The following is a 19,743-nucleotide window of genomic DNA, read 5'->3' on the forward strand; positions in this document are numbered from 1 at the left end:
GGTCACACAAAATCATATGGTTGCATTATACGGAATATTATAAATATAATGAATAACATATAATCATATATAATTACATGGATAAGCCTGACGTGAATCTCCTTTTTTAGCCTTCACTTATCCAAAATTACGCTCGGGCATACTCACCCTTGGGGTCTGTGCCTTTGGCAATACCAAAAACAATCCTAAAAGTACTCTAACAGTAAACGTATCGACCAAGTACTGTATAAAACTATAAACTACTCCGAATAATAAAGTGATTCAGTCGCCTCGTATTACTCAAAATTGTACCTCAATCCTTATTTATTTACCCCCTTATTCAACACTCATTTACCCTTTTACCTTCCCATTCTAAATTGGACCACCACCAGCCAGCACCCCTGTCCACCACCGTCCGGCCAGCACCGCCACCAGTACGTCGCCGGTGACAAAATAGGTAGTAGTTTACATGGCATAGTCTACAAGTGAAACGTTGAATTCACAAGAGGTATTTTATTTATCCGAATTTTTTTCCAGAAACTTATGTTTTTCAAGCTTGTACATACCGTGGTACAAGCTTATGAATTTTAAGCTTGTACCGTGGTACAAGCTTAAAATCATAGTACAAAATTATGAGTTTTTAGCTTCGACCATGGTATAGACTTATGCAGTTTAAGCTCGTACCATGGTCGGAGCTTAAAATTCATAAGTCTATAAGAGTAAAAATGTATTAATACAGAAAAAATGTGGACGATTTTAGCGTACACGGATGTAGAATTACAATACATAAAAGTTATCGCTTAAATATTATAACGATATAATGAATAAAGTACGTATAAGTTATTTTTGTTTTTTAATATTCCTCAATATATTTTTTCCTTTAACAAAAATTATCCATTCAAAATCGCTCATAATATATAAAGATAACCATGTAACTTTTAAAAGTTTTTTCCATAAAAACTAATTTCTCCGGCCAGGGGTGTCTGGGTAGGCCATGCCCCCCTAAGAATTAGTTATATACTCCGCAATTAATGTTGCAGATAAATATCTGAAACTAAGCTAGCTGAGTTGGTAGCAAGTATTTGACTTTTTGATGCAAGTGGGATGCACAAATTCTTATTTACAATGGGTGTACAATAAATATTGTACACCAGAGTAAAAGTTAACTCAAAATGCTTAAAAGTTAAGCGCATATATGTAAAAGTTATCTATTTTTCAGTGATAAATTTTTTCATTTTAGTAAAACTTATTTCTTCAAGCTAACTAATAATGTATAAAATTAATCATCTAACCCTTTAAAATATTTATATATTAATTTTTTTTTACTAATATAAAAGTTAATCAAAACTAAGTTAGAGTTACAAAAAAAAGGGTTAAAGTTACCAAGTGTTGTGTAATAAATTTATTGTACACCTTGTGCGCACAAGACCTTTTGAGTGTGATGAAGTTTAAGGTTCGAGCTCCAACACTTGATTGTATTATTTTCTTTTAAAATTTTATTTCGCTCAAATACATTTTATTTTTCATGATTATAAGACATTTAGATATTATTTGAACGCTATAAATAACTATGACATTGGAAATTGAAAGTCGATGTACTGTTTTATTTTGATACTTAAGATATAAATTGCCCCCCTAACAAAATTTTTGGCTTTGCCCTACAGAGTTTGGCTAAGGGCCTAATTGGCTATTCGTCGACTATGTTGAAGGTTGACCCGAAACTATATAGTGAAGTACTACGTATATACTCCTATATATATATATATTTTTTAATAGGTAAGAAGAAGAGACTCTAACTGAACTAGCACCTAGCACATGTAAACCAGCCCAGCTCCGCAGGTAATCGCTTGAGCCACTCCCAAGCATTACGCAGTTGATGGGGCTCGAACTTGTGACCTCCAAGTCACAAGGTGAGTTCCCCACCAACTCCACCAACTTATGTTGGTAACGTATATACTATATACTCCTATATGCAACCAAGTTTTAAAGCTTAGACATGGTGGTGTATTGTATTCATAATAGTGTACATGAAGCGTTAAATAGGCAAATTGTCTCCTCAGTTTTCATAGACTCTCTGCTGATGGTTTTTTTTATGCTAATTGAAGTATATGAAATTATGAAGTATGATGCCATGCTAATTGCTATGGATCTCTGCAGCCTGATTATGGGATTCTGTATCTCACATTCCTATCAAAACTTAATGTAACATTTTAATCATGTTATTCTGATGATTCCAGATCTGAGTTTACAATTAAGATGTCTCGTTATTTGTACATTAATTAAGCCAATAATCATATGGTAATGATGCAAACTGTTCTCAGATCAGCAAATTTCTGACAAATACACCAATTTTAGAAACACATTGAGAATCTTCAGTTTTATTTAATTAAGGTACAGAACTTGTTCTTCCACAAAGAATAATATAAAACTTTATTATAACAAAACTCAATATGGAGTATATATGACCCTAACTCGATAGCTTAGTAGTACACACGAATTTGATGACACATGTCTCCGGTACGACCAGACCGGACTATCTAGCTAATTCATGATCTACGATCTTGTTAGTATATGCCTTGAATCGGTTAAGTTCTCTTAATGCAACGCCTCAGCACAAGGCCTAATTCTTAGGCTTTTTCGCATTCGTTTGGAGAGTAATATAAACTAGCTCTTTAGGTCGATCATAACGTAGTTGTATTATGTAATCTGTATTCCTCAAGGTGGATAAACATTTTATCTCCTTTGCATGTGGACGTAGTTAACATATATATTATTAGTAAACCACATTAAATCTTTGTGTTCTTTATTTACGTTCTTGATTGTCTTTCTTGATTCCGTTATAACGGATACGTTTGCTACCTCTATTCCTCGGATCCAGTCATGTTCCAAACACTAGTAAAAGCTAAAAGACGTGCAATGGGTTTGTGGGTGGAGAAAGAGGAGGATCTAAGTAGGACAGAGTATATGACAAAAGCATTAAGATCGACACCCACTTAGATTAATGTAGTAGCCTAGTAGGAATAGTCAAACCCCACTTACAAAAATGGATGAAAAGGCCATATCGTATACTCCTTGCTATTACTATTAGTACCAAGTGATGATTCAGTGATCAGCAGTCAAAAAAGTCTTTGATCCCATTAATGGGTATTTAATAGCCTCTCATCATCACCAACAAAAAACAGTACCCATCACATAATCACATACTAGTAGCATTACAAGACAACATGTACCATTCCTTAGTCAATTGACATATGTATGCATGCTGTAAGAGCATAATGTATGCGCTTTATCTTTAAAGAGGTATGTCAAAATCAATTTGTACGTATGGATATTTGTTTCTCTCTTTTGCCTTTACAGACAATTTAACATGAAAATGACAAACTTACACTTACTTAGCTGTGCTCTTGCAATGACTATCGGATTCGGTTGTAGTGGTGTCAACAGGTGTTGTCGTGTTGGTGGTGGTGTTTGTGGTGGCAACATACATCGAGTGTGAAAGGAAGAAGTAAAAGTGAATGGTGTTTAACGCTACACTTTTTATCCGTGCCTGTCGACTTTATTCTTTCATTAAAGTTACACAAAATACATACAAATTAATTGGTATTACCAAAAAAATGTTGGTGAAAGGGTCTAAAAAAAGACTGTTAGAACAAATCATACTTAATTTTGTTATTAGAACAAATTTTGAAGACTTTGGATTTATATATTAGGCATAATTAGTGCTTGGGGTTCAACATTGTTAGTATGATACACCAACCACTTAGCTACTTAAGGTAGGGTCGAGTGTTTAACTAATCTATCTATTATAAACTAATTTGCAAAAAGTAAAACTTGACGGAAAGTAGATATTTGAAGAAAAAACTTACTACTACCTCCGTTTCAGAAAGTTCTTTACGCTTTGGAAAATGTGTCCAAAGTATAAAATTTGACCGTAAATTCTCACAGTTATATACATTAAAACATTACATATAAGATCTTGTTAGATTGTTGGTGATGATAAAGGTCGCAATCTTACGTGTCATAGTTTAATTGGTACATATAGGCGACACGTAGGATATGCGTCAGCGGAATATTTTTACTATCAATGCAATATTTTTACTATGAAAATTTGTAAATAAGGTACTCGATATAAAGAAGGAAACAAATTAGAATATTAAGATTTTACTACCTTTTTATTAACATATATAATATGTTATATATTTTATATATTTTAGTTTCCAATTTAAATCATGACACATAAGCATGCCGTGTCATCATTGTGACACGGCTTAAAGGTCGCATGTTGCGACCTTTATCATTTTCGCACGGAATGTATTTTCAGAATATCAATTTTTTATAATTTTTTCGCATACGAAATTGAATATATTAGTAGTTAAATATTGCATTGGAGTCCGTGCAAATAGTGACTATAAAGATCTTTTTGAAACCGAGGTAGTAATTAACAACAAGAAGACAGGATAATTAAGATATGATACCATCTTCTCTTGGGTTTGCTTAGCTTAATTTCAACAACAATAAATCACGTCTAGATAAGGGTTTGAGAAATCTAGACGTACTCAATCTTACACTAAACGAATTACTCCGTAATATTATTTGAGAAAATGTACCAAACGGCATCTACTACGGAGTGGATAACCTTAAAACGACAGCAGGCAAACAGTGAAACGAGAGTTGACAACCACGTAAGATTGCTGGCTCAAAATGCTTGCTCAATCACCATTAAGCAATCCCCAATAGCTTTTCGAGTGGTGGGGAGATGATGATATATACTGCTGGGCAAACTACACCAGCACATAAAAGTGTGGAATGCTTGTTGTTTGTTGTCTGGGCCACCTTTTTTCATGCGACTATGACTAACCACCAAATTAAAGTATATACTTTACTATATAATGTCACCTAAACCATGACATTATTACATTGTAGATTGTCCTGAAAAACATTGCTATACTGTAGGGCTTTTTTTTTTTTTTTTTTTCTATCAGGATGCTGACTGCAACCCAAAGAGGGTCCTTCAAATCAGATCTGACAGCCGATATGTCAGGCAATACATTATACACGTATCCGTATGGCTGCCGCCTGCCGACGGGTTACAACCTATTTGTGGGACTCTTAGAGTTTTACAAGTCCACAAACTTAACTCAAACACCTATTTATGGTCCCCCACCCATCCAAAGATAATCAAAAATGTCAGACAGCAAATTCAGGTTGATTCTATGCTAATATGGGTGATTCTGTGTACCATCATGGTTTAGATTGACCATTTACACTGCCAACATGACAGCAAAAGCAGAAGTATTCAGATATGAGATGGTTTGCAGTGTGGAATAAAGGATTTTTGCACTTTCAAAGTAAAAAAAGTAGAACTTCTATATAGGTCAAGTGAAGCTCAATCTGACATGCTAACCATTTTATTTCATCAGTACTTGAAAACAGTTTAATTTACATCATTTACAGTATATCCTTTCCTAGAAGAATTATAAACTTACAGTAAAGCAAAGTGAGATTACATACAAGAAGTCGTGGAGCATATAACGAAACTATGCTTGTTTAGTGTTTTTCGACCTCATTCTTTCCATTCATAAGGAGCTCGATCAACAACTAAGTAATCTCCACGAATATCCTTGGCAACTCGAATGTCATCATCCAAATAAACAGATTCAAACCTGGAAGACACATTGGAATAACCAATTATTTAGTATGTCTAAATACATTTCAAGTCTACAAAGGAGATTTCAATTGGCAGAAACAAAACACCCTATTGGAAAATCAGACATGCCTTTTTCTTTGTTTGCATTAAAGCATAAGAAAATATCGTGAAGCCTTTTAAGATACCACAAGAGGTAAGAAGGGAAATTGGGCAGTGTCACCTCAGAATGACTTAGAAGATAAAAAGGTACTTTTACTTTATAAGTTGTAACTTATCTCCTAAGACACGTCCGATTAGAGAGTTTAGAAACCAAATCATCCATCTTTTAAGAACAGTTTACTATTTTAGTCACTTCAAACCTATTTAGGTCAATTCACTAAGATCACCAGTAACCCTTAATCCTTATTCTACAAAATGTTTGTGTTTTGGACCCTTTTGGTACCTTTCTCACTATACCCACTTGAAGAAGTTCACATAAGCAAGAGCTACTTATGTTCTGCTTCTACCTATTTCCTACTCCTAGTTCAAACCCTAAAAAAACTATAAAATCCTATGCAGGTGTCAGCAAATGCCATTGCTTAAGGAACAAGAGGAGAAAAGAAAAAACAGAAAAAATACAAACATGTAGATAGCTTGTCTTCCTTCAAGAATCTATTAACAGATCCATCATCTATGAAACCTTATTGATGAGATTTAAAAGCATGGCAACATTACAGATCCAATCAATCAACAGTTTGTCCATCCGCCTATCTCTTTCTTTCCCTCCCCCTCTCTGTATGGAAAAATCTGTAGAGAGATGGGAAAGTTTACCACTAAACATCTGAAAGATGTAAACAACTAGCTCTTCTCATGTAAGAGATAACCGAAGAACACAAATTTGTGGCAGCAAAACAGTATAATATACTAACACAATTTACAGTTTATACTAGGAAAACAAGAACTTAGAGGTGGGATCAGAAGTTCACTAAGGCGCTTTGCAGCTGCTTTTCCTGATAAATTTAACACCTTACACATTACAAAATACTCAAATAGTGTCATCACGATAAACATTGCAGCTTGTCATTGACATTTGGTGTAGGCTTGTAGATCTAGATGGCAAAGGCGTTTTTAACACTGATCATAATGAAAACGGCATTGGTATAGTGAAAGTTGTAAATTGTTAGAGCTCGCATAGTAAATTTGGCTTCTACTAGATAATATGAAATTGATAACTCACAAATAATAAAATATTATGGAAATAAACAAACAACCACTTAGAAGGAAATAATAATTGTAACTTAAGAAAAAAACATCTCTGAAAATTTGACTAACTATTTTGATGTGAATTTAAATGAATTTTGTACATTACACTTCTACATATTTATAATGACTTAAAACTAATTAATCAATGGTTTACGTTGTTTCTATAACAACCTGTAGTTTACGTTAACAATAGAAAATCCTTTTTATTCTCTCCATATATTTCTCCCATCCTTTCACATTTCTCACAACTCTCCACCTCGTTCATAATTTGAATAACATTCAAATTTTGGATGAACAAATTGCGTAATCTGTATCGTTGCACCATTCTGATAATGATTGCGTACATATCCATTGACCGGGATCAAACCAATCATAGTTCTACTTATTTCTCCCTGTAATGCCTAACATGGGACGATGTTGAAACTTGCTTCCTGGCACAACTTTGGTTAACATGTATGCACATTCATAAGAGAAATACTACCTTCATCTATGACATTTCGAACAAAATGATATCCCACATCTATATGTTTGGTACGAGCATCATGAACCTGATTCTTAGTCAAATGAACACATAAATTGGAATGCTACAACATGAGCATCCCCAAAAAATGTGAATGTTAAACAACTACAGTGCATCCTATATAACTTCACGAGCACTTGAAAATTTGAGCAAAATTATTGACAAATTATACTCACCATCCTTGCCCAAAGGGTGGTAAAGGAACCTCCCAATCCTTTCCTCGCAATACAGCACTCGTAAACCTGGGAAAAAAAAAACCATGCCACACAAGCATTACAACAACAACAACAAAAAACGTGTCCATGGTAATGAAACCTTATCCAAACTTGGTGTTTTTTTTTATAAATTTGCATGGTAATGGATGATAATGAAAATTTATGAAGAAAAAGTAGATAATTTCGAGTGATCTAGCATTACCCTGGCAATGAATATTGATTTTCCTTACAATATACGATTATATTCTACTTATTTTGTCTGAACATATCTTATATGTACTTATTTTATCTAAGTTTATCTGAACTTATTTCAGCTAGTTATTTGTGTGTGAAAAACTGAAAATGATTGAAAGAAACTTATTTTTTCTGATCTTATCTGGATTTATTGAGTTGAAACAAAACTATGTACATACAAATTCACTCCTCCTAACACTATTTATGACCGGCTACCAAAAGGTCTGCAAAATTTTTAACTGCCCTTCATTTCCTTCCAATTCCTCAATTCACAAAGTCACTAACCAAACAAAACTAATTTTGTCAAGTCCTACTAATTTCCTTCTTACCCTTCTAATCATCTTTCAAAAACAATCACATTAGCTACTACTCTGTGATATCCAAAGCGGGGAAAATGTAGTACATCAAAATTCAGACAAACATAAATTAAGAAACCTCAAATAAAATTAGGACGTAGTACTTGATTAAATTTACCTAAAATTCACTCTTTGTGTGGAAGCAACCTCCATACTCGATCTAACGAAGAAAACCCCAGATGGGGGAAAAGTGATGACATTATTGAGCATAAGATTATCAACATCGATAACTTGAAGAACATCCCCAACTTTTGTACCAAAAACCCCAGAATTTTTTATGATAAAAAGCTGTTCTTTTTCAGTAGTCCAACGCATTCGCCAAGTCCCAGAAAGGGAATTGTCAGTTGTGATAAAATCTTTGCCCAGAACAGCAAGGGAATCGATTGCGGCGATAATTTGGGATCGGAGATTAGGGTTTTGTTGGGTTTTAAGGCCGCGATCTTGATCGGAAATTAGGCTGAGGAGGTGGGTTTTGGCGGCGAGAGATTGGGATGAGGAGAGAGAGAATTTAGGAGATTTGGGGGAAATTGAAGGATTGGAGATTGAACAAGGGTTTAAGAAGGGTTTAACGGAGAAAAAAGTGTGGGAATTGGCGGGAAAATGGAATAATGTGGCCATTGATGAGGCCATAAGAGATTAAGAGGTAGAGAGAGAAAGATAGTGGCAACTGGCAAGAAAAGAAGTTGGCCGTTAGAACTTGCGGTTGAGCTTGAGCATTGAATCACAGATATCCACATTTTTTTGTCCTTTTCTGGAAGTTCGCAACTTACCGTAATGTTTACTCCGTGTCTATTTAGGCTCAGCCTCTGTTCTCTTCAGATAAATTCGGTTAATATAAATTTAGAAAATATAAGTTGTTTTAGATACTCTCTCCGTATTTATTTAAGAGATACACTTGATCGGGCACGGGTATTAAGAAGAAGAATTGAATGAAATAAAATAATAAAGTAAGTGGGGTTGGATAGATATTTTAATAATTAAACAAGTGGGAACCATGTCATTTTGGTGGGTGGGGGGTGGGGTGGGTTTATAAAATTATTTGTTTAATAGGATGGTGGGTGATATAGTAAATTAGATGTATTATTTAATTAGATGGTGGGGTTGACAAGTTACTAAAAATGGCAAGTGTATCTCTTAAATAAATACGGCCGGAAAAGGCAAGTGTATCCCTTAAATAAATACGGAGGGAGTATTTTCAAACAAATAAGTTTATTCAGACAAAATCTTATTTTTTTTTCAGATAAATGAGTTTAGATAAGTTCAAATAATTTCATATAATATAAAGTTCAGACAAAATAAGTCTAATAAAATAAAGCCTAATGACAAGGGAGATAGGCAAACTTAACAATTGAGTTATTGTAAATTTGGTGCATACTAGACTTTCTCACCAATCATGTTTATAGAGAGAGGAAGTGAAGTTTATTCCTCTTTTGTTTGGATAGAAAATTATAAACTTAACTTATTGAATTATCGTAAATTTAGTGCACACTAGATTTTCTCACTAATCAAGTTTATAGAGAGAGGAAGTGAAGTGCATGCTCTCCTTTGTTTGGATAGAAAATTATGGAAGTGAGATATGGGAGGGAAAGGACAAGGAAGGAAATTCGTTCATTCATTGTTTAAGAAACAAATTGCTCCAACTTTTGGAGATTGGAAACTTATCGATGGCTATTGGAAGAAAACACACATTAAAGTACATGTTCCTGTTCCTGTTCCTGTTCTACTTATAAATATTGATGTGGGATCATACGACTATAAGAGGAAAGAAAACCAACCTATCAATAATCATATTACGACGTAGAAACTTAGGTGTTGGTTAGCAAACATGTTAGTTCAACCGCCTTACTCGTACAACTGGGTAAGGCCGTAAGGGCACCGGCCAATCTTCCATGACCAAATGTCAGTGCGTAATCTTTTCAGAAGCATAATATTTGCATACCAATGAAATCAACATTGTCTGAAGAGAGTTGCAACATACTGCAGATTTGCTTAAAGTAAAAAATCTAAGCAAATCCTGATTGCTTAGATGAACATTTGGTACAATATTCTGTCAGACAAAATTTTGGTAATCGACTGTATATAATATCCAAATATAGGGTGGAGGAAGCAGGAGACAGGAAGAATTGATCTCACACCCAGATCCTGTCGACAATCTTATTAACAAGTTGTCAGATTCGATACCACAGCCACACAGGAAGAGCTTTCTCATATGGAAATCCCGTAATTGCTAATCTTAGTCACTTCCTTTGCAAGTACTTTTCGCTCCTCTTTTGCCTCAGCAACTATGTTCTTAATCTGCAAAATATACACAATAGAAAAAATTAAAACAATAGATTTATAACAATACTAAAGATTGGGGAATTCGCTCCTCGAGTTACCAGTTGTTCAATAAATTTTGTGCTAAGTAACAAGGGATCACTGGCAGGACAAATTTTCCAGCATATAGTCCACAACAGTTTAGTTTCTATATTTAAAAGTTATTTTCCATTTAGATACATGAAGGATTTAAAATGTAAGAACGATTTATTTACGCCAAAATTAACATTAACAATAATCTCAACAATGGGCGGTATTCTCATTTTAATCCCAAAATATGGTTTAATCTAGAATAATGAAATAATCCTAAATATCACCATACCCTTCCCAAAACAGTCTCCCGTTACCTATGACCTTTAAAACCGGTATTTTCTTTTCTCTTTCTTTATTTTACTTTACAGCCTCTCCATTCTTCTCCTCCTCCATACCAAATTACTAGATCACCACTTCAACTCCACTCTCTTTGCTTCTGCAGTTCTCTCCTTCCTCCCAACTCCTGCCATACCCCCCAAATTAGCATATCACCCACCTACAACACCTTCAATTCTCACTTTCTCTCTCCTCGATTCTCATCAATCAAAGAAAGTTGCACACACAAAATCCATCATCACCAATATCCAGCATCATAAAAAAAGAATGTGGGATTACACTACACTACAAACTTGTCACACTCAAAAAAAATCATGTTCCCATGAACTAATAAGGAGCAATATATTAGTAAACTTAATTTTCAGCTTTATTTCAACAAGAAGAGTTTCAGTCTCTGTGTAGTTGCGTAAATTAGAGGAATTATTTGTGTAAGCTTCTTTATTCTCATTCAGCTATAATTTCTCTTGATATTGTAGTTTGAATTGTGTAATTTCTATTGAATGCATTGGTTTTTCTGAGTTTTTATTGAATTAGGATTTCGGATGTGAGCTTTTGCTCGAAAAAAGTCGTCGAAGAAGGGTGTTGATAAATACTGTAAATAATCATTATGTAACATTCATTAACAAGTACTTATATTAACTACTAAAGTTACATATCAGCTCATTTTGACCACCCAAAAACTTCAAATAATCAGCAAAATTCTGTTATTTTAACCAGCACCCAGTTTTTCATTTTTCTGATATAAGAAAATCCCAGTTGTGCAGATGCAAAAAGAAGCAACAAAAACCGTCCATTTAGATTACCAAATAAAGGGATTATCATATTAAAGTTCAAATATTTAGCAGAAAATGATAAGATTAAGCTTAAGAAAGTACTTCGGTAAGGAGTTTTTGGTCAACTACTTACCAGTTGAGAGCTTGAACTGAGCTCTTGAAAAAACAAAAGAAATGATATTAATGATTAGGGTTTGGAACAACATAAAACACAACATTTGACCAAAAAGAACGATGATATCGCCTCATGATCTAATGCCATGTATTTAGCTATTGAGCCTCAAAGTTTTTGTTTTATGTGATCGCAGCATCAAAAAGAAAGTCTGAAATTTCTACGGAAGCCGGCTCGAAATATTTAATCTTAGGTGAAAGGGTCGGAGAAGGGTGGCATTAAGGCTAGTTTTGAGTTATTAGGGAGTGATGACGATGAAGTGAAGGGTCGGAGTGAGGGGGACGCCTCGTAAGGAAGTAGAAGTCATCTAGAGGTTCAAAGAAGGGTAGCAGTTTTTCTGGGTTTTTATAGAAATTGGGAATTTTGAGTAGAAAAGGGGTTTTCATTATCATTACCCCATTGCCTTAAAGAGGTTTTGTTGGAATTCAGAAATTGAGTTCTGCTACTTAGTTCTGGTTACAGTTTTGATGATGAGTCAAAAAGAGTTAGAAACCATAGTTTAGGAAAGAATAAGAAGGAAGAAGAGAAAAGGTGTCCGAGCTGAGGTTAGTTATGGAAATATATCGTCCATGAGACGGATATATAGGAAGACAGAAGAAGGTAGAAGACAAGGGAGGGGGGCACATTTAATGAAATTACCAGGTATAACAGGTAACTAAATGAGGGAGAATGTTTTAAGAAGGCTACCCTCGTACTTAGGATTATTCTAGGTTAAACTATAGTTGCCAGTTGGTATTAAAACTATAAGACCCCCAATTTGGGATTATTAATGTTAAATTTCCCTTTATTTTCTAACTCGGCGTAAAATTATTGCAAAAAGTTTTTACATGCCCGTTAAAATATGATGGGTATATTCTACCGCTGACTGGCTCCGTATCATTTTATAATAATTGCAAATACTAGGAACAAATTCGCCAATATAAATCATTTTGCACATTCAGCAATAATTGGTACTTGACAATTCGCAAAGGTCAACAATTTAACTTTAAACCAACCTGTGAATTGAATAGAGATGCTTGCCTCCTAGGAAGGTTTGCAAGGATATACTTCAAGCCTAGTAGACCCATATAACAATTATATTAGACTGGAAGAAAAGTGTGAAATTTTCAGGTAAGCTGGTTAATAAAGGTGGACAACTGAAAGCCAATTCTCTTATACCTCTTCCTTGTTTCTCAATCTTATCAGCAGAAAGAACAGATTTTCTAATCTGATATCCTGCTTGCCTGTCATAATATTTGAGATTACAAATAAATAACAATTTGAGTTGATCGCAAAACCACATCACTCAAGTCGCAACATAAATGAAACAAACCTCAGTTTAGTTCTTCCTCTTTTCATCTCCTCTTCTGCATGTGATGCCCTTTTCTGCAAATTTACACCCACTATACTGAGAATCTCACAACACTAAACAAACAAATTAACGTTGAGTTAAAGCTAACAAATGTTGTCCCCAAGTCAGTTTTCATCGAAGAAGATACTTTCAGATTTGAGACCCCTGTACTATCCAGTATACAGCTAAAACGCACAACCTGCACAGCCTCGATACATCACACCCTTGAGAAATGCTCTCAAAGGTAAATTCTCTAGTGATAGAAAAAGATTGTTCTGTACCCATTTTTGATGTGTAGAGAATTTAGAGGTACACAAATCCTCGATGACCATGTACAAAATCTTACCCCTAATTAGTTACAAAAGCATATTCGTGGTCAATATCACCTTCAGCTATTCCAATGTTAGTTTCTTTGACTCTACACAGCCCAGATGAAAAATAAGGAATCAAACACAAAATGTTACCTCTAGTTTTTCAGTTGCAGCTTTATAGCTTTCAAACGATTGCTTCAGCTCTTTCAGCTTTCCATCAGCTCGAGAAAGCAAGACCTGCACCCAAATACACCGTGCAGCTACATAAAGAGTCCTCCCTATCACATAACACGTTAATCTAAAGACGCTTAACAAGCTGCAGACCCCGAGATTGACCAAGCCCCCCACCCACCCAAAAAGAAGTACAAACAAAACAAAAAGTATGCCACTTGAGATTTAGACATGACATTTTATAGCTGACAAAAATGTGGTATTTACAACTAACAAAAAACATGGAATGAAGCATACTATTATACTAATGCATGGACTATTTAGAAGTTATAAACCCTCCATGTGAAGAGACCAATGTTTGCTCTTAGTAAACACTGTTCACCAAGGAATGCAATAAAAGTCTGCAGTGACTACCATACTGGCAGACTCACAATAAAAATGCACCTGTGGAAAGAAAAAATTGATTTTAAAAAGAAAAAATTGATTTTAAAAATGCACTGTGAAGTTTGCTTTGTGCCTGTTTGGCCAAGCTCCTAAAAGTCTCTCACCTTAAGAAGTTGAAACTAGGCCAAACAAGGGTATTTGGTAAAGTAATTTCAGTTTCTCAAGAAGCCCAAAACAGCCCCCGGACCCCTTAGAAACAGAAGTTACAATTTAGTGCTTCTCGTAACTATTTCTCGCAGAGCTATTATGATTATTTAATGAAAAAATTTGACGGACAATTATACCCTTGTAAAATTAGCAAATGACCAAACTTGATTATAAAATTAACAGCTCCCACAGTCCCACCCAGTTACCCCACCTTGCCTTCTCTCTCTTCCAAACCATAAGGCAGTCTGCCCTTTTTCTCACCTATGCATCAACGCCATCAACGACTCAGGTACGCTGGTAGGCTTGATCTTTCTCTCACCTAAAACTACAGTTTTACAACATCTGTGACTCTTAATAATTTTTGTTGGTCTCACTTGAATTTGTAGATCTAAAATTTCCATGTAAAATTGACGGTGTTGGCCAGAAATACTGGTGCTTTGTGGATGGGGTTCTTGGTATCTGTGCAGTGGGGTGGCACCATTTAACAAATCTAGTGCCGGAATAATATTGAAGATCACAAAACTGTGAAAACTCATCAATGGTGCAGGTGGTGCTGTAAAATTTGAACCGTTTGATTACATCAAACTATTACAAGTATTTCACTAATTAAAAAAAGAAAGAAGAAAAAATTTAGTGCAAAAATATAGTAAAGATGAAGTCAGTTAGTAATTTTGATACTGTCTAATTTAATCTACTTCATCCTTTATTCAAGATTTATTAATAAATATAATGAAACTCTAGAATCATGGGCCAAACATGTAAAATAGTTTCTATTTCTTAGAAGTACTTCTAAAGTCTTGTGGTCAAACAAATCTATTTCTCATAAGTGCTTCTCTAGAAACAGTATCTAGAAAACCACTTCTAGGAAACAGAAGTTGTTTTCTGGAAGGTCGCCCAAACAGACCCTAGTAGTAAATAACAGTAAAATTGCATGCCAAAATTTGACTAAGATTTTTTATGAAAGAAGTGTGCTACTTGGTACTAAGGCTCACCTCTTCAGAAGAAAACAGCCGCAAGCTTCTGTAGTACAAGAAACGTCTTGGACCTGCAAGAAACATGCTGAAAGTTAGACTGTCCAGGAGAAAAAAATTTAAAAAATAGAGAACTCATATTCTGAAAACATATCTAAATGTGTAACACAGCTTACGGACTTTTAGATATCTGTATAGATGTAGCAAGTTATAGGAATACATTGCAAACACCAGTCCAGGTCTTGCTACTTGCGAATGCTCTACAGCATGTCATCTGGTCTTTGACCCAACCAATATATTACGGAAAAATCCAGTCAGAATAGCTATACCATCCCATATATGGTCCAAGTCACGCCATACGAAAAAGATAAAGCAAAGCTAACCGAGGCTCTCGCTCGCTCGTTCCCACCTGCATTCTTCCCACTAGAGTAGGAGTCACCCTAGCAGGAACCTCAAAAACCATTCCAAAGTTTGTAGATTTTAAAGTGAAAGCTAAACCCGGATTCTTATCCACACATGTTGAAGCTCTAGAAAACCGATCTCCTTAAAGAGAAAGACGAGCAGAAAGCCTCAAAAGAGAAATCAGCCATGAGGCGGGCGGGATTCTTGTGAGATTATCCTCACCGACTTGTCTGTTCGACGATATAATCCAAAGATTAGGCAAGGTCGCTGACCTTCTTCCGTTCACGTCATAATGGATCAGCTCTACTGTAGAATTCAGCATTTATTGTGTTGCTTCCCCAAAGAACTCGTCACAAATAGTTTTTAAAAGCTCTAATGCTTGACACACACACACGCAGACATCACTTATTAAAACGTAACACATCATTTATAGTTTTACGCAGATGAACCATTAGATTAACCTTCGCATAAGTTCACTTTTAATAGTTATGAATTTTATCTCAAAAGGGACTTCTCTCTCATGAATTTCATTCATCTTCTCAGGACAGTGAAGTGAATTAGCTGAAAATCAAGACACCTATCCCCATAAAATAACCCCCCATTTCTTTATAAGAGTTGAATGATCTTTCCCTCCGATAAAATAATAACACTTTTTCAACTTATATAATTATATACAAACAAAAATTGTTAAACTTTTAACTTTCAGAAGCTATCCTGTTAAGTTTTCTAACCAACCTTACAGAACTAGTCCACATATATGAGAAAAAAAGGTAACAGATACACAGGCACTCCATATTTAAATCCCTAAATCAGTTATACACCCTTTGAAATAAGGTGTCTAGCATTTTCAGTAAACTCGATCCCCAAGTAAGAGGCAGTTCATGCATTAAACAAGCAGCTAAAAAGAAACTCAGACAAGAGTACCAGATTCAAGATTGCTGCTACACTATCTTTTACTTAAATAATCTGGAGCAAGAACGTTTCATAATAATTGAACAATTGAACATGTTCTATAAATTTTTCACATCACCCGCCTAGAAATGGATAATATATTTTTGGAAACTATAATACAAAAACACATCTTCTCTCTACCCACTCGGAGTTCTTCAGTTAGGCTATCCTCCTCGACTTACTAGTCAGAAGTCATAACTATCATTACAAAAAACTGAACAAGAAAGAAGATCAAGTGGCTCCTTCTCCCCAAGACTCCCAAAGTACCAAGCCATTCTGAAAGCACAAAACCAACTCACTCCTAAGTTTCAATTATTTTTTTATTTTTTATTTTTTTTTGGAAAACTAGAAAAAGTAGTTTTGTTGTCAATTTCAAATTAACATAACTAGTTCAAGTATGAGTTCATTACACAACTTATATGATAGAATTTCAAAACCTCAAAGCCAAACTGGGAAACTCTGAAAAAAGTTGCAGTGACGCTCAGTGGTTCCTATAATACCATTAAAAAAACACAAAACAAGTAGCAAAAACGCAAATTTTAAACCCACCAAATCTATCCAGCCACAACCTTGTCACTTTTCGAGGTTCTCAAGCTATTCGAAGTTGAATTCAGAACAATGTCCTGTTGGCTCCTTTTTTCAATCATCGTTAACAACTTGTTACATGCAAATTAAGCAAGATCAATCAGCTCAACACAAAGCACTTCGGAAAATTCTGATCAGAAAACTAGTAATACCTAAGCTCATTGTCTTACTCTCAGCTTCAACATTTCCTCAAAACACCTTTAGAGCCAACCACTACTCTAATCAGTACTATCACCATTCACCATTATTTTACTAAACGTGTCGATGAATATAAGAAGGGTGATCACATCATCACACCAACACTATCAGCCCATCACCATGCTACCTTACGAATTTCTTAATTTCTTATTCCCCACTGCTAAAATACTTTTCTTCACTTTTTAAGGCAATGAAGGCCTTGAATAGCCCTATATTCAATTCACTGACAGAAGTAATGGCCATGGGAAGAAAATAAGTCTATATAAACCCATAGACTAAGAACTGCCACCCAATTAGCTCCTCTAATAGTAATGGCTCCCCAGAATTCAGATTCTGGAATGCTGGTACTAGTCAGCAAATGTGCCAACTAACTAAGTTGGTTTGATTTTCATCATCACAAATAAACACCTTCATCCATTGAACATTATCAGTTTACAACAAATTATTCTAAAGTCTAAACCAATTACTCCTTCCTTGTGTGTTTAAACACCAAACACTACCCAGAACTTACTTTTCTCGACCGTGATAACTTCAATTTGCTATTTTTCTCACGATACCTAGCAAAACATCACTAACCTCCACCAAGCATTCACTCAAACACTTACGGGCTCTACTCTGAAATCATGTTCTGGGTTTTCAGAGACAAAAGCAAAGACCCCACGTCAAACTTCTGGCCATAACATTCACCACTCTAGTTCCTATCTTCTGCAAATTTTCAGAAGCTCACCAAGTCACCATGCAAAGCTCCCCACCACCAGCACACAAACACACAAAAAAGAAGGACAAAGATGCTATTACGTTTCAGGACCCTTAAATCGACAAAATCTACCTTCATATATAACTATATAAGCCAACCACTTATCCCCTCTATCACCAAAATCTTCTTCTATGAGCCATTGCTGAGAACAAATTCCAAAAGTTCAGCATATACAGAGTTAAACCACTGATTACCGCGATTCTGAAACTTAAGAAGATAAAGAAAAGTAAGCACAATAAAAGGCCTGATTCTCCCCACTAAACAAGCAGAGAAATCTGTAGCATGCTTAATATTCTCCAAAACCTCACATCCTAATTTGTAACAGAAACACAATCCTAAAATAGACTCCCAGATGAACCAATTAAAAAATCAATAAAAAGCAGCTTGTTCTTGCTACTGACCAATGCTCTACAATAAACAGCCCATCCGAAAATCTTGTCTTGTGTTCTTTGACTTGCTTCATTACTCACGTGTAGAAGAAGTTTGATGCAATCTGCATTATAAGTAGCAAGTTTGATAATGCTTGTGCTAAAAAGAGTCGTTTGTCAAGAATGACGACCGATCAACTATCATTCAAAAGTTTTCAATTGCCACAACTAATTAGCTATCTAATAAGGCATAGAATCCGAGTGCCATAATTCAATACCCTAGGCATGAAAACTATTGTAGGAGTGTCAAACATTACAAAAAACATGTTCAATGTCTAACTAGCTTACAAAAATCAATGGAAACACAAAAAAGTCGGCAAAATCACGGTAATCACAAAAGGATAGTTGTTGTATCAATAACCTTCTTCCAATATCAAATTTTGCATACCTTTCAATGCGAAGACACCCAGCCCAGCAACAGCTCCAGCAGCAATAAATGGATGTGATGCCGCCACAATCACACCCTCTGAATCCAAAACCGAATACAAACGAACAAGCGAACTTAATTAACCCTTAAAATAAACCAAATTCCAATTAAAAAAATTAAAGAAAGAAAAAAAAAAAAAAAACCTTTAACTTTGCTGAAGAATTTAGCTTCATAAGCATCATAATCAGCCTTCAAATCCTTAACTGACTCCTGCATTCAAATACTGACCTCATTTTAAACCCTAATTACAACAATTACACGTAAACACAGAGAATGGAAGGGGAGAGAGAGGAGAGCCTGACGAGTGTTTGGTGGAAATGCGCAGAAGAGGTGGAACGGATTTGAGAGAGGCGAGAATGAGTGGCGGCAATGGTGGAATCAAAGGTTTGTTGAACGGTGTCCTGAGCAAGAAATGCTTGGTGTATAGCTTGTTGGATCCATGGATTGCTTTGCTCCAAGCTCTTCACTGCCTTTTCTACTGAGTATTCTTCGCTTTTCGTTAATGGCGGATTTTCAATTGTTGGTGATGATGAAGATGATGAACTTTCAACGGATTCCATTTTCGAGAACCTTTGTGTGTAATTTGATATCGCGAAGACGCGAACCCGTTTGTTTTCTAATTTTTGCACCTGTGGCTGTGTCCCGACTCCCGTGGGATGACACTCAAGTTTTATTGTTTTTAATTTATCCAATTGATCATTCTAGGCTTCTAGCTACGAAATTTAATGGGAACTCGTATGCGACTCGGGCAATGCCTCAAGTTGTTACTTTCAATAATTAAAATTTGAGATTTTTATT

The 19,743-nt window shown here is 35.2% G+C and overlaps 2 protein-coding genes across 2 annotated transcripts; both read right to left on the minus strand.

The window, feature by feature from the left end:
* Nucleotides 1-5,359: 5,359 nt before the first annotated feature.
* LOC110788991 (probable plastid-lipid-associated protein 11, chloroplastic) lies at nucleotides 5,360-8,980 on the minus strand. The gene is made up of 3 exons (XM_021993632.2): nucleotides 8,312-8,980; nucleotides 7,565-7,630; nucleotides 5,360-5,642 (listed from the first exon to the last, which is right to left on the minus strand). The coding sequence occupies exons 1-3, from the start codon at nucleotides 8,821-8,823 to the stop codon at nucleotides 5,543-5,545; spliced, it is 678 nt and encodes a 225-aa protein (XP_021849324.1). The 5' UTR covers nucleotides 8,824-8,980; the 3' UTR covers nucleotides 5,360-5,542.
* A 1,113-nt stretch (nucleotides 8,981-10,093) lies between these two features.
* LOC110788992 (RGS1-HXK1-interacting protein 1) lies at nucleotides 10,094-19,618 on the minus strand. The gene is made up of 9 exons (XM_021993633.2): nucleotides 19,248-19,618; nucleotides 19,089-19,155; nucleotides 18,907-18,984; nucleotides 15,219-15,271; nucleotides 13,618-13,701; nucleotides 13,136-13,188; nucleotides 12,982-13,046; nucleotides 12,819-12,877; nucleotides 10,094-10,488 (listed from the first exon to the last, which is right to left on the minus strand). Exons 1-9 carry the CDS (start codon nucleotides 19,503-19,505, stop codon nucleotides 10,399-10,401), a joined length of 807 nt encoding a protein of 268 aa, XP_021849325.1. The 5' UTR covers nucleotides 19,506-19,618; the 3' UTR covers nucleotides 10,094-10,398.
* Between the last annotated feature and the right edge of the window lie 125 nt (nucleotides 19,619-19,743).

The sequence above is a fragment of the Spinacia oleracea genome, chromosome 2 (assembly GCF_020520425.1).
Source record: "Spinacia oleracea cultivar Varoflay chromosome 2, BTI_SOV_V1, whole genome shotgun sequence".
Lineage (NCBI taxonomy): Eukaryota > Viridiplantae > Streptophyta > Magnoliopsida > Caryophyllales > Amaranthaceae > Spinacia > Spinacia oleracea.